Source organism: Formica exsecta, unplaced genomic scaffold, assembly GCF_003651465.1.
Source record: "Formica exsecta isolate Colony F162 unplaced genomic scaffold, ASM365146v1 scaffold60, whole genome shotgun sequence".
Lineage (NCBI taxonomy): Eukaryota > Metazoa > Arthropoda > Insecta > Hymenoptera > Formicidae > Formica > Formica exsecta.
Window position 1 is genome coordinate 783,425 of NW_021853281.1, and position 25,754 is coordinate 809,178.

At 38.9% G+C, this 25,754-nt stretch overlaps 1 protein-coding gene across 1 annotated transcript in view; it reads left to right on the forward strand.

Annotated features, from left to right (window-relative positions):
- LOC115242523 (Down syndrome cell adhesion molecule-like protein Dscam2) overlaps positions 1-25,754 on the forward strand; it is a 79,865-nt gene that overhangs the window by 40,708 nt on the left and 13,403 nt on the right. Inside the window, exons 9-16 of the mRNA XM_029818895.1 lie at positions 4,140-4,436; positions 5,317-5,427; positions 5,830-5,988; positions 13,071-13,415; positions 17,725-17,844; positions 20,069-20,248; positions 21,047-21,194; positions 22,105-22,406. Of these exons, the coding sequence (XP_029674755.1) occupies positions 4,140-4,436; positions 5,317-5,427; positions 5,830-5,988; positions 13,071-13,415; positions 17,725-17,844; positions 20,069-20,248; positions 21,047-21,194; positions 22,105-22,406 (1,662 nt within the window). The remainder of the gene's footprint in view (positions 1-4,139; positions 4,437-5,316; positions 5,428-5,829; positions 5,989-13,070; positions 13,416-17,724; positions 17,845-20,068; positions 20,249-21,046; positions 21,195-22,104; positions 22,407-25,754) is intronic.

Here is a 25,754-nt window from a genome sequence, read left to right on the forward strand (position 1 = left end):
TTCCGATTGCGCTTTGCGGAGCGTGCACCCATTTGCGGAACGATAATCGTGGTCTCGGTTTCGATTAACTCTGGCCAAATTTCGTTCACGGCAATGGAGCAATTGTATGCCAATCGCATTATCTCTCTTCTTCTCTAACAATTGTTTCCAAAGCTTAATCCAGCTGAATTATACCAAAATATCTTGGATCTTATTTTTTTCTAAAATTATAACCGCAAAGCTGTATTCGACAGAAAGTTTAGCGATGAATTATGATCGTCGTGTAAGTAAATGGAATCGAGAACGTTGTTTAAAGAGCGATCGAGATATACGTTTAACAATTCTTAGGGTAGATCGATTTTATTACGTAATAAGGAGTTCGAGGAATCGGGTGTTCGGCGAACTTGATCAGAAACTTGGTTCGCCGTAGTTTGAAAATGTTGGTTACCAACTACGGAACTCGATGCATGTGCGTGAGAGGAGGGAGAGGGTTAAAGGGGGGTTTGCCTGTTTGCGCAACGTTCCCTCGTAACGTATTTTCCATCGTTTCGCCGCGGGATACGTGCCATTTTTGTACGAAAATGGCCTCGTTTGCTCTCCCGTGCGCCAAACCTCGTATGAGAACTCCACCGTCGCGCATCAATGTCCGATGGACAACCGCACGACTCGCGAATTTGCCCCGGAATATAATAAAAGCGATTTACGATATACGTTTCACATACCTGAATAACATCGCGGCCAACTATTGGATGAACCACATGGGTAACATATGACACGCGGAACACGTCCAGTAACTTAGAGAGCGCAGTGTTTCATGTAAAAAAAAAAAAAAAAAAAAAAAAAAAAAAAAAAAAAAAAAAAAAAAAAAAAAAAAAAAAAAAAAAAAAAAAAAAAAAAAAAAAAAAAAAAAAAAAAAAAAAAAAAAAAAAAAAAAAAAAAAAAAAAAAAAAGAGTTGGCCTCTCTCGTGAAATTTTCCGTGAAAAATAAGAGCGTTTACGATTTTGGTTTACAGCATCTCTACGTTCATATATTGTACACTTTTATTATTAGAATCTAGATTATGCTATTTATTACTAAAGGCCGTCATATAAAAAATATTATTAATTGTATATACGATATTTTTTTCGTATCGCAAAACGTATTATTTTTAATTAAATTTCGAAATGTAATTTCCATGTTGGTCCTCAGTCATGAGCTTTTATATCACTTTCTTCTCGAGGATATTGCTGCTGGCAAGAGAGAACGTGCTGAGTTTCGTGCTCGTTCTTACGAGCGATTTGTACATTTCTGGAAGTTTGTACGGGTTTTCGTTGCCATTAACCTTTATATAGCTCCGGCATTTGGTAACTTTTATGACCTTTGAAACTTTAAATTTTCTTTCAAAATCGCTTATAGCCTCCCTTGGATACCATTCTCGAGGTGTGTCGGAAACAAGAAACCGTATAGAGCTTGCTTTTTTTTCCATCATGATCCGAGTTCAGAAAGAGAGAGAAAGAGAGGATTGCGAGCTAAATTACTTATTATTTCTTTCTTTCTCTCTTTCTTTTAACTCATTTTTTCCTGACTCTTAAATAACTTTAACGTTAAGTTTTTTTTTTAAGCAAAAGCGTTTCTCTGACAAGAACTTTTTTACATTTAACAAAAATTTAAAAAAATAATTAATTTTTCAAGTGAATCACAATCTGTTATCAAAAGTTATGTAACGTTACGTTATTTGCGTGAATTTTTAATACGATAGAAAAATGTAGCAGGGATAATTACATCGCGCGATGTTATTATGCACCGACGTCTGCGTTACATCAACAACGTCGCGTAATCGCTATTCATATTTGGTGATGAAGCCGTCGTCGTCCCGGTTACGCGACGACGGATAGAAAATTAGTAATTTACGTCGTCTAAGTCCGGGGCCGGGTGCCTATTACCTTATCATTAGGATTCTTCCCGTCTCTTGATTTCTAAGCTGCAGGGCATAGAGTGTACATTAGGCTGGGATCGCCCGCGGCACGATAGGATAGTTAGTACCCACTACTACTATCACTCGCCGGATTTGCATACGCTAACGAGATTTCTGCGGTTTTGCCGATGCTTTGCATGCTGGCCGCGCGTGGTTTCGGGACGCTACGCGACTACGTCTATTTATGTCTACGTCATAGGTATGTCGGAAGATGAAAGCTCTCGGATGTTGGCGGCACGTCGACGAATTCGCGAATTTACCAGCGGTTCCTCCGGTTGAAATTATACAAACGCATCATATCTTGCGTTATGATTATTTTAATGTAATTCTCATTCCGAGATTTGCTTTGCTATGCACACGGGAGAACCCGTAGTTCACGTGCAACCTCGCGGAAGGATATATCACTCGTGCAAATTACGTTTTATCGCTTGTCATTTCTCCAAAGCGCATTTTGGCATTTCATATAACGGATTTTATACTCTAAAATACGATCCCGTTGCGTTTTAGCGAGAAATTTTCGTACAAACAAGCGTGACTGTTTCGCGTTTCCACCGGTACCGCGAGTTGTTTCCTGAAATTTCGAGAAAACAGTGCCGGCACAACGCCAATTAATATTAGTTAGAGCGCGAACGAATTATATTAACCTTCATAGTTATACGTGTTGGGGAGGGGAAGAGTGAACAAATGTCATTTTTTTCGATTTTTTAGCATTGAATTATTTTGAATGCGGAATTTTATAACGGATGTAATAAAAATTTCTACGATCATATATAATAGACATACATTATTTAAAAAATTTCATCTGGCATATGTAATAAATTAATAATATTACATTATTTAAAATCGTATATCGCAGATACTGTGCAAACGCAATTAATATTCTCTCTTCTGTTATTGATAAAGGGTTATTGTATCAGTTGCGTTTACACAATATCGACGATTCCCCAGACGTTCTGGAGAATAGTTAGTACTTTAATGTTATTAGAATTTTATGTAATTCTTATTTACGACGTGATGTTTTTATTGTCTCCGCAATAGCATATATATTGATACTTGCGCCCTTAAAGCACCACGGTCTTAGTTTACGACGTTGAGAAATGCGCGACGTAAGATTTCTTCTCGCTCGTGCCAAAAGTGCGGAATTGCGGGACAGAATAATTAGTCGGCCTAATTGTTAATTTACTAATAGGCTGCGTAGCCCTTTTTAATTATACATCGGGCAAATTTCAAGCTCGATGTTTGCACCGAGCGAGTTTTCAACTTTTAACTATGGAGTTAATTCGCACAGAATAAATTGCGCGGCTTTTTCCCGCGCGTTTCCTGATAAAAATTATAATTAGGATAAGTAGGAAGGAAGGAATGTATTGCATCCTGTGCGAGTTGCACGTCCCTCGTGTATATGGCGTCATCGTAAAAAAGCTGCGAAATATATCGGCTTTATCATAAATATTCATCAATATCGATATCAATAACGCCGATAGCGATAAAGAGATCATCTTCGCGGATGAATACGAAAACTTTTGCGCAGCAAAGTTGACATTATTATCTGGCGGATATATATTATATAAAGTTATAAAGTTTACGAATTTATCATCACGCCATTTTGGAAGTTGGCAAAACGAAAGTTTACATATTTTCCTCAATATTTACATGCATATTTTCTTTTTTCTATTCGATTCATTCGCACGCGATAATCTTTAACAATATGCAATTTTCGTGTTTTATTTTTTTCACAATTTAATTATTCGAGGTGATATTACTTTTTTATTTTTAACTTTTCTAGTCAACGAGATATTGTCATCCATATTGCGAATTTTTTTCTTTATTTAGATATTTTTTTAAATAACCTGACTGGGTCGATGATTGCGCGAGGACAATTGACATAGTTTTTCATCTAGATTATTTTTAAATGGCTCTACGAATCGATGAGAGAGATATCGTCAGGTCACCAACTTAAATTCACATGGTCCGCTTTCACGTTCGACAATCGATTCGACGAACATACGTATAAAAGAGAGAGAGAGAGAGAGAGTAATAAAAGAAAAAAGCGGGGAAATAGATGCAGCTGTAGAGTAGATATAGAGGAATGGGGGACGGCCGACGGTGGGCAGCGGAAAAGGGGTAGAGGGGAAGGGAAGGGGTGATAGAGGTAACATTTGGAAACTTTGGGGTATGCGTAATCTCGCCCATAACGTCTGTTAACAGAGATCGCGCCGCAGCTGGTCTACAGGTTTATCGAACAGACAATGCAGCCCGGTCCATCGGTTTCCCTGAAATGCAGCGCCGCGGGTAATCCCACGCCGCAAATTTCCTGGCTGCTGGATGGATTTCCGCTTCCACAAAACGACAAGCTCTTGATTGGCCAATACGTGACTGTGTACGGGGATGTAATATCCCACGTTAATATCACGAGCGTGAAGCCAGAAGACGGCGGCGAGTACGAATGCATCGCCGGCAGCCGCGCCGGCGAGGCGAGGCACTCGGCGAGGCTCAATATTTACGGTGAGTCAGCGCGAAAGTCGCGTCAACGCGGTCGTAAATACGTTTTCCCGTAATTAGGTACGTTTATACTACCGTCCCTACAACTCTGTCAAAGTTACCATAATTTACGCTCGCGTCTCGCCATCTTTGCTAGCTAAATAATTTCTCGATATATCATATTGAATATAAAGTAATTTACGAACATATATCTCTTTTCGGTATGCTAACGGATAAAAGTAATAATTCTGAATTAATTGGTTTTATAATATTTTAACGTTTCATAAATTGAAATATTGAAACTTATGAAAGTAATAAACTACTCTTCTCTCTTGTTACATTAAGAGAGACCTGGACATTGGAAGGAAATTGAGATCTTTTGTGTAATGCTAAAATAATATTTTTTAAATCAATATTATTTTCTCAAAATAAAAAATAATAATTTCTAAAGAAATAAAGTTAAATAATTTTCGTATATGAAATTTGATTCTTCTGCATCCGTTGCGATTTTCGTTACATTCTTTTTCGTTAGAATTATATTCTCCACAACTTTGCATTCAAAGTTATACATTAATTATCATAATACAAACGCTCTACAATAGTTATCAGTTTCGAGAGCAGTTTCTACTATTAGAATACTGCTTTAGAATGCTTCTGAATTATAAAAGTGTCTCTGCCGCATGTCGAGATAATTCTAAATTACTGTAATATAAAAATGTAGAGTTTTTAGAGAAATATTAAATTCGGAGATGTATTAAGAATTAGTTCTACGTGATGCTTTTTACATTCTTTATAATTTCACAAAGTCGAGAAACTAAAATTGGATTTATTGTGTAATTTATAACTTTATGCTATTTTGCGAGTGAACCGTAGTGTAACGACCTTTATTGCTTTCTAATCTCAGGATTGCCATACGTCAGACCGATGTCGCCCGTTTCAGCGGTCGCCGGGAAGCAACTATATATCAAGTGCCCTGTAGCCGGTTATCCTATTGAATCGATAGTGTGGGAGAAAGGTAAGCATCGTGTGTCATTTTTGTTAATCCTCTCGACCGAGTAACGGGAATTTCACGTTCGTTTGGGTATTCAATATTTTTCCATTGTGGAAGAAAGGTACATTAAAATCTCTCGTCGATTTCAGCATTGATTGATAATCCTTATTTACGCTCGTAATCAACAAATTATGCGACGCGTTGCAAAGTTTGACAAGTTTATTTTATTTGTTTATGTTTGGAAATTTGCTTATGCGATTAAGAGTTAATTGGAACGTTGAAGATGCAAAATATTTGCGCCTTTCGCGGAATAGGAAGCATATATCATATTATCATATATTATATTATTGAATATCTCGAATATTCTCGAATGCGTAGAGGAGAGCTTTCGTTTAAATGTAACGACGCTGAATGCTTTGTTATCAGGGGACGTAAAACTGCCTACCAATATGAGACAAAGAGTCGCCAACGGCACGCTGTTTATCGATACTGTACAACGCAGTGCCGATGAAGGCACGTACACATGCACTGCCAGAAACAAACATAATTTTACATCGCATCGCTCGGTTGAAGTACGCGTTTTAGGTAAGTAAATACATAGCCAATAGTTTCTACATAATTTCCCGTAATATGAATACCGGAATTCAAAGTATTCGTGAAATTAATATTTGAAAATGAAGAGATAGCTATGCACGCGTGCTCGTACAATAAAGCGCCATCTCGCTTTCCTGTTAAACTAGAAAAAAAAAAGATATTCAGTCGCGCGTGTCACCGAGATAATATTTTTGATACAGCACTTTTAATGCAATATATATATTCTTACAGTTTACATCATATTATGCGAACATATTTAATTGACACAATTTTTATATGATATAATAACGTATGTGAAATATGTAGCACATATTTTTACGTGAAAGTATCTCTCTTAAAAATTTAAATCAACGTCGCGTCTGCAAAATCGATGTAATCCTTGGACAAAAATTTCGCACAAAATTTCACGTGAAATCTGACATTGAATTGTTTAGCCGCTTTTTGCAATTTACTCCCGCACTATCGAAGCGCGATTATGGATATCATGGATATCACACTAATATGTATTCTCCCTTTGTCGAACAATGTATTAACTATCCATTGCCCGTCCCCTTCGTCAAACTGTATTAATTGCAGCCCGTTTATATACATAACGGTGTCCGGTGTGCGCGTTTGACGCGCGGCAGAGCCGAATTTATCTTTACATAACGTGCTCGTACAATAAAGCGCCATCTCGCTTTTCTTGTTAAACAGAAAAAAAAAAAGATATTCAGTCGCGCGTGTCACCGAGATAATATTTTTGATACAGCACTTTTAATGCAATATATATATTCTTACAGTTTACATCATATTATGCGAACATATTTAATTGACACAATTTTTATATGATATAATAACGTATGTGAAATATGTAGCACATATTTTTACGTGAAAGTATCTCTCTTAAAAATTTAAATCAACGTCGCGTCTGCAAAATCGATGTAATCCTTGGACAAAAATTTCGCACAAAATTTCACGTGAAATCTGACATTGAATTGTTTAGCCGCTTTTTGCAATTTACTCCCGCACTATCGAAGCGCGATTATGGATATCATGGATATCACACTAATATGTATTCTCCCTTTGTCGAACAATGTATTAACTATCCATTGCCCGTCCCCTTCGTCAAACTGTATTAATTGCAGCCCGTTTATATACATAACGGTGTCCGGTGTGCGCGTTTGACGCGCGGCAGAGCCGAATTTATCTTTACATAATGTTTCTATTAGGTTCATCAAGCAAACTCTATATGGTGCGTTGTTTGACATTGGACAGGATTAATTAGCGCGAGACAACATCGGACTCCCGAATCTTTACTTTATCGCGCATTGCGCACCGTTCCTCGGAATATGTCGTGCTTTTCACACGAGGCTCGTATCGATTTGTCGATCGCTCGCGAATGCAACTGTGTTTGATGCGGGCTGCATAAAAACATTATAATAGAGACAAATAGTTTTGCATTATATCGATGGAATATATATTTCGACGGAGAATATATTTTATTTTTACGTTGGAAGATGATGGGGGGAGAATAGCTTTTCGGTTTTGATTGATCATTTATTTCTATATCGTTCGACAATCACGTTTCATTGTCGAAAAAAAAAAAGGAAAAATGGGAAAGCTGTACTGTTTAGGTTTCTATGCAGTTTTTGCAATCCCGCCTCGCCCTGGATTCTAACAGAAAAGCTTCTCCGAAAATCGTATGAGACCTTTCTTGAAAGGGACTATTTTATATATGTTTCACTGTGTGATGTAACGCGCGCGCGCATGTGTATGTGCACATGTACATATATAATATACATACGATGCCTGCGGAAATCGCGCAATTTCAGATCAAATTGCTTCGCGCATTCGTTAATCGATTGTTTCCCGCGTTCAATTTTCCATATCAATAATCAAATATCGTATTAATATTTCGAAGTATGCGAAATATTAGTCAAATAGCAAGTTACACAAGAATTATATCAAATTATCGTCGAGAAATGTATTTGAAATAAAAAGAAAAAAAAAAAATGAAATATTTTTGTGCGACTCGCGATATTGTCGTTTCTTTTCGCACACTCGCGATTCTCACATCATTCTCCCCAAAAGAGGGCAAACGCGCGTGATTTCCGGCGACATTTGTCGGCTATATGTATGCGTGCGGGCGTATGCCGCGCGTATAGAAGACGTGTCCGGAAATGACCTATGCACAGGGCACAGCACCTCACTGCATCGCTCAAGCATTCCTCCTTTGCACGCGCTCGCCTAACTGCTCTGTTCTATTCCGTGTATTTTTATGTACTCGTGTACTTATGTACATAAAAATCCAGCTGACACACGTATGTACGTAACGTAACTATGTACATAGGACCGACGACGTGACGTACTACAGATATATCGCACGGGGTATTACCGGAAAATGTTTTTCGACCTTCCTAATGTTTTCTCCGTTATGTTTATGTGTGCGCATATACATAACGGAGACGATACAACTTGTTTTACAACGCGCGTAATAGCATATTAATTTCGTAATACCCCGTAATGCCTAAAATGTGTATAGATTTAAATCATAAGTACTTTATAAGAAGGCTTTCGATATAACGACGATCGAATCTGTCAAATTTGTCGGCGATCCGGATAACAAAAAAAAAGGGGGGCAGACACACATTATAATAGTACGCGTAAAAGAAAATATGGAACCATTTCCTTCCTTTTCGATCTCTGAATTTTTCAGTTACGCATGTTTGTTTAACATGTACCTATACAATTTGTGTTATTCTTATAAATATAAAGCTTGTTATAGAGAGATCGTCGGCAAGCTGAATATTCTATCGAAAATCACTGCGATAGCCTTTCTTTAAAATCGCACACATTATTTTCTTTTAATATGCTAACGATCTGTAGACGTCTCCCAGAAGCGTATCTCGTCGCGATATCGCATGTCTAAATGGGTTCGCATTAATCGCACTTATCTCTCGTTTGAATAATAAAAGTTTTCTTTACTCTATGCAGAAAACACATAATAATATGAAATATAACATATATAATATTTTTCAGTCGTGCGCGAAATGAACGAGAATCAATATCACGCAAGAATGGGAATTATTACGTTTCTGAGAATACCGACATAATATTTTCTCAGTTTCCTTCCCGGCTGATGCGCACGGTCTTGATTTCCGCCGTTGAAGACGGAAAGGAGCGATCGATTAATCTCGCTACTCCGCGTCTCACGGATTCCGTTTTCTTGACGTATGCCGTATCGAACGAGGTCGCTTCTCCTTATCCCGGCGGTGCTGCTGGAACGCGCCGCTTGAAAAATCGCTTCTCCCACACTTGCAAGAAGGCGCGTCTGGCAGCGAGCGGGAGATTACGACGATTACGACCGTTTATCCCCCATATTATATATACCTGCACCTGCACACCTTTCTCTTCCCTCCTCACGTTCCATAATATATCCCAACAACAGCGTGATTCTCTAGTGATCTGAACTGCTTTGATGGAATGCCACCTTTGTCTGTATTGTTCTTTCAGTGCCACCTAAAATCACGCCTTTCAGTTTTGCTCGCGATTTAAACGTAGGGGACCGTACTAGCGTACAGTGCGTAGTCGTGACCGGCGACCTACCACTGACATTCACATGGCTCAAAGATAACGTCCCGATAGAGACGGTCAGGACGTTGCCGTCGGCCTCGCAGGATGCGCCGACGTCGGGCAGCCGCGGTCGGTCGCCGGCCGCCAGTCCCGGGATGGACGTGGGCCCCCCTAAGCTGAGGGGCCCTGCTACCATGACCGCATCCGGCCCCGGGCATGACGAAGCGTCCCCCTCGTCCCAGAGAAAGAGCATTACCATTGGGAAACATGACGCTTTTACCAGCGCCCTGAGCATTAGCACGATCGCACCCGCGCACAATGGCACGTACACCTGTCGCGTGACCAATGGCGCCGCAACCGTCGCTCATTCTGCACTCCTTCACGTCAACGGTAAACGCACACCGTTGGTGTCGTTGTACGCGTACCGTGTTCCGGAATATCTCGCTCAATATATATCTCTCTCCTTCTCTTCCATCGCTATACCTCGTCCTTTACCTCATCTTCTTATCGCGCTTCTGTCACGATCGAGAGAGGCTCTCGACGCCAAGTATCGTACAGCATCGTATTTCGGAACACGGTACCCGGTCACCGCTCATCGGAATGCCAACGACGACGTCGAACGGCAACGAGAACGAGAGGGCGGAGGGTGGCTGGAGGATGGGGAAATGGGGGTTGATTCGCGCCACGTCTCTCCCACGCGGAATAAGATCGGCGTCGATGGCGGCAAGAGAGCGGTTTGTCATTGAGATTCGCGAGCCGAGCCGCCTGGGTCGTGATAGGACTGGACTGGCAATTTTCCAGTTCGTTGACCGGTATGGCGGCGACGGAAAGTAACTGATTGATCGGCACGTAGGAAAACACACGCCGTTGTTGCTCCGCGCCGCGACGATCGATCAATCAACGCGTCCGACTTTGCGCGCGGGAGAGGAAGATGCGTAACCGTAATCAATTTTATTTCACACACCTTGAGAGAGGAGCGCTCGATTACGTCGCGAAATTATTCGCGCGATCATCCGGACATCTTCGTCGGGACGTCGTCGTTGCCCGGCATTGTTTTTGAGCGTCGACCGGTACTACGGTTCGCTCTCGAATGATCTTCGATCTTCGAATGATTTAAGATCATCCCGAGACGCGGCCGTTTTTGCTACACGCTAGTCCAAGACGCACGCTACGTACAGCGACGCGCTGCATCGGTGCATTCGTATTTTCTTTCGAAGAAGAAGGGATTTTCCGAGGGCTTGAAAAAAGAGAGAAGATCCCCCATAGGGGCGCGCACTGTAATGTCACCGATTCAGCGTGTCGCCGGCTTTTCTTTCTCAGATTACTCTCGATTTTATATCGTTCTCTCGTCCTTTCACTCTTTCTCGTCCTGCACGCCGTTCTCTTTGCACGCCAATCTGCACGCTTTGATCGAATTTTCCTGCAACCACTATCGATACCTGTGTGTATTGTACGTACTGTACACTCTCTTGGCAATGCCTTTGATTCTCATATTAACATCATATGAGCGGCCCGGAGCTGTACTTGCCCAAAATCACATCTCTTTCGCTTTCAGGCATCTAAATCTGACAATATTTTATCGAGAAGCAAGTACAATAAAAAATATGAAAAAAATTCTATGAAAATATTAGATAAATGAAATATATATTTCAAGAAAAAAAAAACAAATATTATATAAATAAAATAGAAAGCTGGGCATCCATGGCATTAGCCGCTTATACGTACATACTTATTATAGTATGTATTATTTAGATACAAGGTATTGTCTGTGACATCGAGAAGATGCGCGAAAGGGGCGAAGAGCTCTCACGTAAAAAGGAACTCAAGAGACATTTTCGTTCGTCGGAATCTCGATGTCGCAGCGAGATCGTAAACCTATCGTAAAGTTCGTACTGGTTTTCTTATTCGCACAGATGTATATGCATCGTTCAGCATTGATATTCAAGAGATACGTAATGTTTTGACTGAATATTATATAAATTTGCCTATTTCTCCTAGTATTATATACTCTACATACACACGGAAATCGCTGTTAACGACATTTCTACGATCCCGTAGAAGGCGTTTGGTATTTTTTTTTACGAATGACTCGTTATATACTTTGTTACTGATTATTGTGTTGTATGGTATATCACGTTTTTGGGCGTTTTTCATGACGAAGTAATCATTTTATTAATGTAGCAAAGAGTTTTTATAATGATGTGTTTAAGCTCGAGGTATATCATATATATACTTTGTGTAACATCGTTTTCACCATCACTATATTGTTACGATATTATTATAGAGACAGTAGTGATATTTGTATATCCAAGAAGCGTTCGACGCGAGAGATCTCTAAAATTTCTGGTAAAGAAGAATTTAATCTTTGTATGCATCAAAATCAAATAATAAAGAAAGAGATAAAATAAAATAAAGAATAAAATAAAAAGAGATGCAGTCACATGAACAGATTGCGTCGTTTTACGTCCTCGACGTACCCGGAGATCTCTCGCGGTCCTCAATTTTTATTCCGCATTTGAAAAGTTTTGATAGGGCCCGCGGTAAGTAAGTCTGCGATACGCAATTGAGAAAGAGGGGTGTATCTCCTCGAAGGGGAGCAGATGCGTGCAGATGTTTCATGCCGGTTGTACGGTCGTTATGGCGCATCTCGCCCGGCCAGGAAATCGCGTTTAAAACCAACTCCGCGATGTACATCCGCGAGGGAATCTATTCTCGAAGGGGGGGCTGCAGGTGCTACACAAAGTTTTCACGCATATCAGCGTGAAACGGCTTATTAACGGTTCCTTCTCTCTTCGCGCGTCTTCCCGACCTCCCTTCCCTCGCGGGAGGGCGCGGCCGCGAGCTTATTTCCAACTTCGCCAGACCAGTCTCTCCTCGTATAAAGACACATTGGCCGACATTAACAGTTATGCTCGCTCGTAAATGTTCATTTTCCGAGTTATATTCGCGGCGGCTGCCGACGCATGTAGCATACAATATTTATGGCAGTGTGCCATGCAATTTTCCGCGGATCTTGCCATGCATGCCGGCGCGAAGGAAACGGGCGACCACACGCGTTGCGCGTCGCACCTGTCTTTTCTCCGCTTCGAAGGTAATCGTCCGGCGAGATAGATGAAAACGAATGATGGGTTATCGGATTTCACGATTCGTTCAGCGCACGGGTCGTTGCGTGTCAAACAGCCGGAAAAAATAGACTGCGCGAAAGTAGTGCGTAAGCGCAAAAAACCGCGTGATTTTGTTTCGCTCGACTTGTCTGATCGAATTAATAGTTAAAATATTAGATGACGAGTAACGCGAGCGAGATCTATCACTACGGTCCGTCCCTTGCATGCATTACCCGTCCTTTTTTTTTCGCAAATCGAGAATCGTGACAGATGGTGTCACGAGACAAAGAGTTCAAAAGATCGGATCCTCGAATCCTCGGATCGATGATGCGCTTAGGTGCGGTTAATGCTGGTGCAAGAGACCCAGAGAGACGTACATACATACCTATTATCATGTCACAAACGTAACGTTTATAGTTCCGCCGCGGATCTCGCCGTTTTATTTCGAAAACGGTGTGATGGAGGGGGAGCGGACACAGCTTATGTGTGCGACGAGCCAGGGCGACCAGCCGTTCAACATCACGTGGTTGGTGGACGAGAAACCGATTCAGGTCAGGGCGAGCGACGGCGGTACATCGGTGTCGTCGGTCCAGACCGTCGCCACCGTCGAGACCAGCAACGGCATACAGATAAGCGACTATCCGCCGTTTTCCAGCATCCTGACGATAAATAGCGTCAGGGCTAGTCACAGCGGCAACTACACGTGCCAGATCAGCAACATCGCTGGCCTGGCCGAGCACTCGACCAGCCTCTCAGTCGCTGGTTGGTGTCCTGAAAAAACTGACATGGTAGCCGTAAGAAAACTGTGTACATAAATGCGTCCGTAAATAACAACCCTCCTTTTCGCTATCCTTTTCTTCCATTTCTCTCTTTCTCTCTCTCTCCCTCTTTCTATCTATCTATCTATCTATCTTTCTATCTCTCTTTCTTTCTCTCGCAATTTTGTATCATTTTTCTCGCGTATATAGATGTGTATACACTTACATGTATACGCACATATATATATATATGTAATATAAGATAGGTATATAGATCGTATAGGATGGAATTCGGAGAAACGTCGAGCAGGGTTTATTCGGTTTTCGTTTTTTATTTAATCCGCTCTCCTGTCTTCCTGGTTACTCGAACGACTTACCCGGGTCGTTGATGATATCCCTCGAGGAGGGACGTGCGATACGACTCCCTATTCGCCGGATCGTAATCTTATACGTTGGTATCTGATTTCGCCAATTTGTGAAGCATCATCCTTCATCTTAAAAATTTACCTCACTCTTTAGCGAAAAATATAAAGTTTTATCCTAAAATATAAATTACATGCATAAAGTTTTAAAATTCAAAAAACGTATAAATCATGTTGAAAAGAAATATATATTTTTATACTTTATAAAAACTTTTATTTATATAAAAAGTTTTATATACATAAACCAGGTTTATATAGATATCATAAGAATAGACATTTTTATTTTTCAAATAGGAATTCATGTGTTCCAATTTTTTTTATTATGAGAGTAATACAATTATTGAACATTTTAGTGAAAATTTATCTCGGCCATTTTAGAATGCGAAGAGGTGTAAAGTGTACACAATTTAAAAAATCAATTCTAATTGTCCATTGAATCTATTAGTGTTATTATCTTATCTTAAAGACCTAAAAAAAAAAACAGAAAAGGATTGATTAGAAAATTGAGTCGTAACGCGATATCTAGAATAGTCTCGGGAGGATTAATAGTTAATGGGTTTCGCCGGATTACGTTCCTAATGTTTTACACAACAGAGAAAGGTTTACATTTATCTATCTCGGTTCAAACTCTACAGAATATTAAAAGATTCATATGAATCTATACACATTGCTACGGTACGATCGTATATATTATTACGGTACGAATGGCGACCGCTCCTAATGCATATAAAATACGCAACAGAATCCCTTGGTTTTCGACATCTAAAAGCCATTAAAGATTTTCCAGCAAAACTGTCGCTTGGCAAAAGAATTTTCTCAGAGCAGCATGCGATCCCTTAACCTCCGCAAAGGCTGTATGCGCATAACAAATTGAAAGTTGAATCTACAAAGCTGTAGTTTTTCAAGAATAAACATCAAAGAAGTAGATAATATAATAGTAATTGGATCTTGCATTACAACCGTCAAATAAGAAGCTTAAGAATTAAATTTAACGAATTAATTCAAGACGTAATTGCGAATTTTTTATGAACTCGACATTTAAAATAATGAATACGTGACATGATTAAAGTCTGCTATTTTGTCTGCAACAGTCATAATTGAATTTCTCGAGTCATTACGCTTATATATGTATATTCATATACTCTGAAAAAGATACTGCAGTCATATTATAGAGCGCATCCTAAACCCCTCCCAATATTCGCCTCGTCTGCCAAATGGAAGGCAATGCGCTTGCAAGTTTGCTTTGTGTTCATCGTACGATGGAGCACTGCACTTTTCAATTCCATAGTACTATAATATCGTTACTGCACCACGATCAGTATGGATATCTTTCAGTGCGATTTTACATACACTGATATTTCCGTGTTACTTCTACTTGGCTATATATTGTACATATATCTTGAATATATATATATATATATATATATGCTATTTTTATATGAATATTGTACATTTATATTTGTTCTATCTTTTCTGATACTCCGTCATATCACAAACATTTTGTACTACTTACTCTCGGACGCCTTTCTTATGTCTGATTATACTACTTTCACTTGGCCGTATCAAGCGTATTTTGTACTACTTGCGTGCTTTGATGTACCATTTATATCTGGCTGGAATTATACTACTTACGCGTTTGAAGACATTTGAATTCAAAGGAAGCAATCCAGCGAAAATACCCATTAATTTGCCTCACTAATTGCTAAAATTTTTTTTTTTTTTTTTAACACATAAAGGCAAAGTCGAAGCGGCAGAATTAAAGGAAAAATCGATATGAAATTACCTGGCACGATGCCGCCATATCCCAATATTTCTTTCGTTCGTCTTTGAAGATAGCTTGATAGAATTTTTATTTATCGTTAGAAGTCGAAGATGAGCATACCACGCAAGCAGGGAATACTTCGCTTGCGGATGACGACATGGAATCGTGTACACGACAAATGTATCGCCGACTTTACTTCTTTGCATGCTCGTCTCCATGAGAAATAAGTAGATTCTCACGATTGTTGCTGCGGCAGGACGATTCTATTTGTGAATTTTAACGAGGGGGATATATAATTTTTTTTTTTTTCGATAAATGACGTTATATAATTTTTAACGAACACGTAACACGGCCCATTTTTCAGGATCGTGTCGACGTGCCGGTAAGGCCTGATGTAAAATGTATTTTTGACTCTTATCGTCCCCCTTTCGTTTTCCACGAGCAGCATCGCCGTGATCGATGTTGAAATTGAAATTCCATTTTTTGAGCGTTTGTAGAGGTATCATCAACACGTGTTTACAGATTTTTAAAGGACGTTCTCGCGAATGTACTAGGTAGAGTATCCGTAGCGAGTTGATATATTCAAGACGTTGTGCTAATGTAATGCAACATTTGTCTATGACGGGTGTGCATAAGCATGCATTCGCGTAGTTAACCTGTTTCTGGTTACAATTCCCTTCCCCCCTTCCCCTCTTTTGCGAGAGCGACTTGGAATGACGATGGAAGAATGTAAAAACGATACCTTCCCCTTATATACTACGTGTCTCTTTTTCTATTTTCGTATTATTATACGGTAACGTTGTCACGGTATCGTTTGCGTTTGTCGTTGTCCGTTGTTTGGAAGCATTTTATATTATACATTCATCTCTTAAACGGCTCTATTTACTTGGAATGGTGCTTGCGTTGTTACGTTCCTTATGATAATGACCGATTTTTGCATTTTTGCATGACATTACGTTCTCTATTCGTACTATATTATGTGTATTATACTTTTTCGACCGATACACATTTATAGTTTGATTCTCATACTAATCTACTCTCACGTATTAGACGGACAGTCTTTTGTTAAAATATGTTTATTTCGTTTTATATTTCTCTTTTTACCGTATATACTCTAATTTAATAGATTGTTTAGAATTTTTAGTTAGTTTTTTATGTAGGTTTAGTAATCATTTTCCTCTACCGTATCAGTGATGTGCACGTTCTATTTTATTTTTGGTATATTCTACTAAATTATTATTTCCTTGATATACATATATGACTTGCCTGGATTCTTAATGAGATTAAAAGTAGTTCAGTACAGAAAGAAATCCATTCACATTTGTTTTTCATATTTATACATATACATAACATCGTCAATTCAAGTAATTTAGCTGTAGCCTTAATGGATTTCGTAGTATAACATTGTTACAATTTTCAGCAAAGAATTTGCGTAAGTATATAATCTAATTGGAAGAAAGATGCATGCGTTACATAATTATTAACACACCAGGAAAAGATTAATTTTGCCATAGCCGTCGGTATTCGTCGCCGTTCAAATCGTGATACAATATCGGTTGAATATTTGAATATATAGCGAATGACTGTTCAAGTAAATAACCTGCCATATCATATATTTTTAGATTGGAATAATAACAGATAAAATCGCGACTCAGCTACGCAAGGGAAATCGATACTGTTTGATGGTTTTACATAATATCGTCTCGAGGAAATAATACAAAATTACAAAATAAAATTACGTATTACTCTCAACATGTTACAAATAAAATAAATGAAAATTTATAATAGATTTGTAATAAAGCGAGAATTACACATATTGATATATTATATATTGTTCATATTTTCATCAAGCTCAATTGTTTGTAATTATAAAATATATATAAATCTTGTAATATTTTATATTTACTCACACATAGAGCCAAGATACGTATAATTTTAGCAGTTAATACTGACTTTAATAGAGCTCTGTCTCTCAGATACTCGTGTCGACGTAGCTCGCGAGTAGGATAATTCGTTATTGCAAATTCTGAGATGAATGGCAACGGAAACGCGGGCGTGTCTGATAAGATTTTGGCGAATACGAATTCTAGCGACTGGAAGATTTTAAACCATTTGGTTCGTATTTTTAGTACCACCGAGGTGGACCGTGGAACCTATCGACCAGAACGCGGTTGTAGGTCACGGCGTCTCCATCGCCTGTCAGGCCGAAGGATTCCCCATTCCGACTGTGACTTGGAAGCAATCTATCGGTAAGTCACGACTTCTTAAAGGTGGGATCTTGATGCGAGGAAAATCTCTCTCTCTCTCTCTCTCTTTCCACCAGGCTTACGAGAGATGTATTACGTCTTCGATGCGCGAGAAATGAGAACATTTTCGCACCTAAAAAATTATCTCTAAGCATATAACTTTGGTTTTAATAAAAGCAGAGTTAATCAAATAATGATTTTTTTTTTCTATCACTATGACTATACTATATGAATTGCCAATTTTGAAACGTCATATATGAGCGTAGATATTATTTTCGCCTTCTTCCGTTTGACTCGCAAATTTAGCGCAGTTTTATTCGACGCGAGTATTATTACATTTTCTAACAATTTCTTCCCGTACTTAACATTCATTAGACGAGAGTTTTGTTTGCGCGGACATTATGTAATTTTCATTAAAGTTGTGCGAGCGGAGTCGGAGGTCGACGGAGATCGACGGAGGAAAAAAAGAACGCGCCGGGAACTGTAATCAATCATGAATTTCGCTGAATCGTCGATCCCTCTACTGGCAGAGATATCGGTCGTAGTCAGAAATAAGTTCTACCCGTGGAGAGAGAACCGTATAATTAGTTTCATCAATTTGCTGATCATGGATTTGATGTAGCGTGCCCCTCGCGAGGGATTTTCTCTCCCGTCTCTTCTCCATTTTCCCTCGCAATTCCGATCTCGCTTTGGCGCAGGAGTTACATTTTTCACCGTTTATCCTGATTTTATTCTCGCAGCCAATCATTTTCCGCCCGCGGCTACGTCAGATTTCGAAAAAAGCGCTTTGCGTCTGCCTTGGCGCAATGCAGTTATATCAAAGTGATGAGACTGTTATCAAGTTCGAGAATGTTTTTGTTGATTTTAATTGACTGCGGCAAACAAACGACTGCCCGCTTGTACCCGCAAAGAGTTTTCGGCGAGCTAGTTGTACATGTTCTGATGTTTTAAGCGGTTTCGTTGCTGGAATATTAATTTGTATAAAAGTTTTTCTCGTTTCGTGCATCGGAATACAAATCTCAAAGCTACAACGCAAAAAAAAAAAAAAAAATGAAAAACAAATTTTGCGTGGATATTCTTGCCTTTCATCATTTATTACCGTATCGGAAAAGATGTCGGGAAGCATCGATCGGTTGTCGAACGATGCGCGTCATGCAGATAGCGGCGAAACTGAGCGCGAAAAAAAGAAGATACGGCGTATCAAAGAAAAAGACGTTTCACGTCCTGCGTTTACGACCTATATATTGCGGAAACGCAAACTAATGCAACACGATTATTATTAAACGGGGGGGTTTTATTAAACTTTGCGTAATACTGTTACTTGTACCGCTAGATTGAATAAATGCAATTTACATCAGCCGAGAATGTTTGGAGCTCTCTCTTTGCACGGCTACCGTAAGTTTTGATAAAACATAAATTTTCACAAGAGACTCCCGCGAAAAGACTGATTACTCAAAAGCGACGCTTTCAAAGCGTTCGGTTTACCTTGCTCGGTAGGAGTTCTTCTGCGAAGTAAATCTTTACCGTTTGCAGTTACATGGACGGTATATACTCTGATACATCTTCCACTCGTTTCGCCGTTTATTTATGAAAAGATAGAATAAGCGAATAAAGTATGTACGTGCGAGGGGTGGGGAGGAGAGGGGAAGAGGGAAAAAGGCGTTTGCAAGCATGCACTTTGTATACTTTCTCTATTCGGCTTCCAGCACGTTACGTTCTAAAGACATTTAAACGTTCGTGTATTCAGAAATGCATTTAAAACGCTTCGCGCTTAAGAAACTTTCTCCGCGTTATTTCTCAGAGTTTAAGTTGGGGGTAATACTGTTTTATAATAGGCGTAAAACAAGGTGATACTTTACGCTGCGAACTGAAATAATTTTCCCTCCGGCAGAGCTGAACGTTGTTTTTTTTTTTTTTTTCGCCAAAGTTCCAGAAAATTAAGCATCTCGGTAGTTGCGTTCCAGAGAGTCAAAATTCTATTAAAGTAAAGTTTATCAGAAATTACATAAAGATCTTATCTATCGCACCACTTGAAACGCTTTTCTCAAAAACAGATTAAATACGAAATATCGTTGGCAAGACACGGCTGTGTCGAGTTTTAATTTGTGTGCTTGTAACTCACACGTCAGAGTTCGTCAATAGGATTCGTATAAAGCCTAGAGTAATAATTCGTAGACGGCTGCATTATGCAGAGGGGACGTAAAGATATATATCCTTGCATGTTCAGGTGAAACTACAGGCGACTACAGGGAGCTCGGATACGGCGGCACGGAGGGTGCCGGGGTGGCCAGAAACGGATCCTTGGTGATCCCGCGGGTATCGCGAGATCACGGCGGATTCTATCTATGCCAGGCGAGCAACGGTATCGGGCCCGGCCTTAGCAAGCTCATTCGGCTAACGGTTCATGGTAAAATATTCACGTAACCGAGTAGAGTTACCGCTGCCGTCTGGATACGGATCGGGTATTCGGGTATACGGATCGGGATAGATTCGATGGAGTCGCGTCGAATCCGACGTGATCGAGACCAGGTTTCTTAACCACGTGACATCGTCGCGAGAAATTTCGACCTGTAAATATTCTCGAATACAACGGAACATTACACTTGCGACGGATGTAACGTTATCCCTCTCTGAAATTATTTTTGGAATTTAATGAAAAGAGTGGCGGGAATTTAATTTGTTATTACACGATATGTAGTACGTAAACGGTGATATGTAATGCGACAGTTATGAATTTAATAAATTTGTTAATTTGAATTCGCACACACATGGCCCGCCAGAAATTCAATAGTAATACTACAATATTCGTCACTGGATAATTGCTTCGCATCACTGGATGAAAGCTTTCTCTGTACATGCGCGTACACACGCGATTATTCCGGATAACATCATGCGTCGATAATTGATCTTTTTTTTTTTCGTTTTGGCTACAAAATAAACCCGCATCCAATAAAGCACCGTAGGTTGGCTATTGCAATTTGGACGTAAATACAAAATTGAATTGCTTGTTTATAATTATAAAAAAAGCGAAATCGGTGAGTTTTTTCTCTTTTTTTTTTTTTTTTTTTTTTTTTCGGGGAAATTTTTTTTTTTTTCTTTTATCGCGGAAATTGATTTTATTATCGTGTCGTATTTAATGTGCATTGTGCTGTCGCAAGAGACGCGTTATGTACAGCAACGTTCTGATGAAAAATTTCCACTACAGCGGGCCCGCAGGTGACAGTAAGGACGAGACAGGAATCGGTGCGAAGAGGGGAGAGCGTAATATTGCGCTGCGAGGCTGAGGGGGACGCGCCTCTTGATCTTAGCTGGCGTGTTCGTGACAGCAAGATCGATCCTAATTACGACGTTAGGTTCGTATCGAAATTAATTATGCGCACGTAGCGTGAAAGCTCACAGGTTTGAAACGGCATATACCGTTTGATGCAAGCGTCATTTTGACGCTACGTTATCTGCGCGCATTAATTTGCGAAACGTTCAAAGCGAAAATAAATTTCGCTATTCATCGAAATTGTGTGCTAAAATGAGTCAAGTTTGCTACCCGCTTTAATGATGCAAACATTTGGAACTGGATCTATTTAAAATAGACTTTAAAGATATCTACTTCATATGTGAAGAATTGATTTTATAACGTGGAGAATTTTCGTTCTAACTCTCTACATCGAAAATACTTAAATCAATTATTAGACACAATTTTGTATTTAAAATCAACCTAAGAAATAACAGTTATTATTTATTTTCGACTATGATTTCATATTTAAAATAAATCTCATAAATTATTTTAATGTTTTTTTAGTCTATTTTTTTATTAGTTTATTATTAATTTATTTTAGATATTTCAGTAGATTATTTATTTTCGACTATGATTTCATATTTAAAATAAATCTCATAAATTATTTTAATGTTTTTTTAGTCTATTTTTTTTATTAGTTTATTATTAATTTATTTTAGATATTTCAGTAGAGTTAATTAACTAGGTATTTAGAAACCGAATGGGAATTTTTTTACAACTTTTTCGGTATTTAATATAGAATCTTTAAATATATATCTCAAAGAAGTGGAGGTATTCTAAAAAAAAACTGAGATCAATATAGACTCAAAAAAATTGATTTTGAGTTTTCTCCTTCTGCGCGAATGAGATTTAACTTTTAAATATAACTTTACACCTTTAAAGTAAATCTGGAAAATTTCGCAATTGCTCCGACGGTCTTGCGTATCGATTAATCACGCAACCGCTCATCTCGAGGGTTTCCCCGGGTGCAGGTACGCGGTGGACAATACGGTGGACGCATCGGGACACGTCACCACCGAGCTGCGGATCGTCCAGGCGAGCCACATGGACCGCGGCGACTACGTCTGCGTAGCCGCGAACGCCTACGGTCAGGACAAGGCAACAATCCACCTGCTGGTGCAGGAGCCGCCAGATTTCCCACGTAACCTCCACGTGGCCGAGCAGGGTAGCCGGTCGATTCTGCTGGCCTGGTCCTCGCCTGCGAGCGATCGCGACGTGAACCACGCCAGTGCACCGATCACCAACTATATCGTGCAATATAAGGAGGCGCAAGGTACACACTTTTCTCTCTTTCCTTCTTTTTTCGGTGAATGCGCGCGATCGATCGATTAAAAGCAACGAGACAGCGTTTCATTATAAATTTACGTTTCCTGGTCAATAGATTCTTTAACAAGTTTACCGCGACATCAATCGTAAACAAACTGCAAGTTCGAAATAACATCGCACATTTTGTAATTTTTGCAAATTAATTTTCCCAAGCTATTTTCACATTTAATATTTCCACCGATTATATGACAGTGAAATTGATATGATTGCGTAAATGGATGAAACAGAACGGTGTCTCTACATTTTTTAGATTCTACATTTTTAAGCGTGTTTAAAATTTATAACTTATTATTTGTATGCATTTTCCCGAAATTGACATAACATTATTGAGAATGTCAAATGATATCGCATTTCTTTAAAGTTTTCGTATAGAAATATAATTACTTTCAATCTGTATATATAAAAATCGTTATCTATTTGCAAACGGCGAAACGTGAACTCGGTGGAAAATAAGATCCCATATTATATGTTAATCATACAATTCTTAAGAAAATGTTTGTATCATCACTGTACGGATGATGTGGCGGTAAATGCTTTACAAGCGAGAGACATCGCGTTTTTTTACGAAATTCGCAAGTTTTTAAATTAAAATTTTAATCTAAATTGAAGCGCGCTTTGATCTAGCCCGCTCGATAGAGCGCGAGCGAGGATACGCGTAAATATGAAAAAAATTTAAAGTATTTGGATAATTTTCTATTTACTGTTAGCGTACGCGAGTAATCCCAACGGCAGTTGTAAAAATATCGTGTTATAACGTTGCATATTGGTCAAGATAATACCAGATTTTTCTGGTGCTTACTTGAGCTATAATTGGATAGAAAAAATAAATAAATAAAGAATGCAGAAGAAATATTGATGTACGCTGTGTATATTGCGCTCCATTACATTCTCGATCCATCGTCATTATATATGTCGTATATATATATACGCGCGTATTCACAATACGCTTGGCATCTCTATCATCTGCGGATATCATATTGGCCGTTAAAGTTAACACTACGATGTCTTCCGCGAAAGCATTATTCGCGAATAACGCGCCGCGGCTTTTACCCCGTCGCGTCGCCGTCGGGCGAGAATCATTAATCATTTATCCTTCGACGTCGCTCCATGTCCCGCTATTCGTTTAGGATTTATTTTGGATTTACTTCATGGCTTTCGCCGGGTCCCGTCCATTTCTCCCCCTATCAGCCAGTAGTCGCCGTCAGCCGATGTTCAAATAAATTCATGTCAAAACGATCGAAATTCCATTAACACGAATAGCATAATATGTATCTCATTAATAAGTAATAATTCAATCGCGCGGGAAATGTGTGTCTATCCGGAATGTGTACGTCTATTGGATGAAATATTTAATTTATTCGAAATATTTTTTGGAAGAATGTAACAAAATAAAATACGCAAGAAAATAATTTTTAATATAAAAATAGCTTATAAAGTTGATGTCATACAATTGAGTAAAGAGGAAAAATACCATACAATTTTTGATAATATAAAATAAAATAAAAATGTTACATTAATGTGTCTATTAATAGAGAGATATATATAAAGAAACATCTTATCTACGATTCGGAAATGTGAAGAGATATAAATCAAATTAATCCTCATTACTGATACACGGTATTAACGTTGTTTAACGAAAAATACATTTCGCATTTTATTAAAACATTTTATTTTACGAAGCAATTCTAGCGAATATAAGCTGAATATTTTCTCTCATAATATGCTATTTTATAACGTCGCTCCAAGATGCACGCGTGCAACGTAATGCGGTGTAGTCTGTCGCATGAGCTGCGACTGTCAAGAGCAATGGTAATTACATTGTCGTGTTTCTCGTAAACTCACGTCGAGTTGATTCCATACATATAACACGGCGCCGCGAATTTGTTCGTGATTCATACACCCGTATATGCGGCCGCAGAAACAATTTCGTTCTTTGATGTTCTTCCGCGTGCTTGCGTTCGAAAGCGTGCGATTTACGTATCTCGCTGATCAATCTCTTTACAAGAGGATCATCAGCTATTACGTTTCGCGGTCAAGCTTTCTGATATTTGCGAGATATTTCTTTCGTGAAATTTTTTCAATACGAAAATATTTAAATTAATTTCGTATTTATATCAATTCTACATGTATATAATAAAATACGAAAGAAGAAATATACGTATATCTCTTCCTTTTTATTTTAAATTTTTGAATCCTTTGATACCTTGCATAGAAAATAAAAAAAAATTATTATTATTAGATTATATAATAATTAGCACGATCACGCGTGCATTGTCGAGTATTTCTTTGTGATGTAAAGGAACCACTCTATTTTCTGGAGAGAAAAGTGGCTGTATACATATATATACTAGGTATCTCCGAGGTTGGCGGTTCTCATTACGACAGCTAAGCCAAAGTTTTCTGTAAAGTCGTTTGCGAATCTTCCCACTCCGCGTCTTTGTTTTACACTCTCCTTCTCTCCCCCTCCCCTCCTTCCTTTTCCCGGCTACCGACCATCTTCCTCTTTCCTATTTTATAACGTCGCTCCAAGATGCACGCGTGCAACGTAATGCGGTGTAGTCTGTCGCATGAGCTGCGACTGTCAAGAGCAATGGTAATTACATTGTCGTGTTTCTCGTAAACTCACGTCGAGTTGATTCCATACATATAACACGGCGCCGCGAATTTGTTCGTGATTCATACACCCGTATATGCGGCCGCAGAAACAATTTCGTTCTTTGATGTTCTTCCGCGTGCTTGCGTTCGAAAGCGTGCGATTTACGTATCTCGCTGATCAATCTCTTTACAAGAGGATCATCAGCTATTACGTTTCGCGGTCAAGCTTTCTGATATTTGCGAGATATTTCTTTCGTGAAATTTTTTCAATACGAAAATATTTAAATTAATTTCGTATTTATATCAATTCTACATGTATATAATAAAATACGAAAGAAGAAATATACGTATATCTCTTCCTTTTTATTTTAAATTTTTGAATCCTTTGATACCTTGCATAGAAAATAAGAAAAAAAAAATTATTATTATTAGATTATATAATAATTAGCACGATCACGCGTGCATTGTCGAGTATTTCTTTGTGATGTAAAGGAACCACTCTATTTTCTGGAGAGAAAAGTGGCTGTATACATATATATACTAGGTATCTCCGAGGTTGGCGGTTCTCATTACGACAGCTAAGCCAAAGTTTTCTGTAAAGTCGTTTGCGAATCTTCCCACTCCGCGTCTTTGTTTTACACTCTCCTTCTCTCCCCCTCCCCTCCTTCCTTTTCCCGGCTACCGACCATCTTCCTCTTTC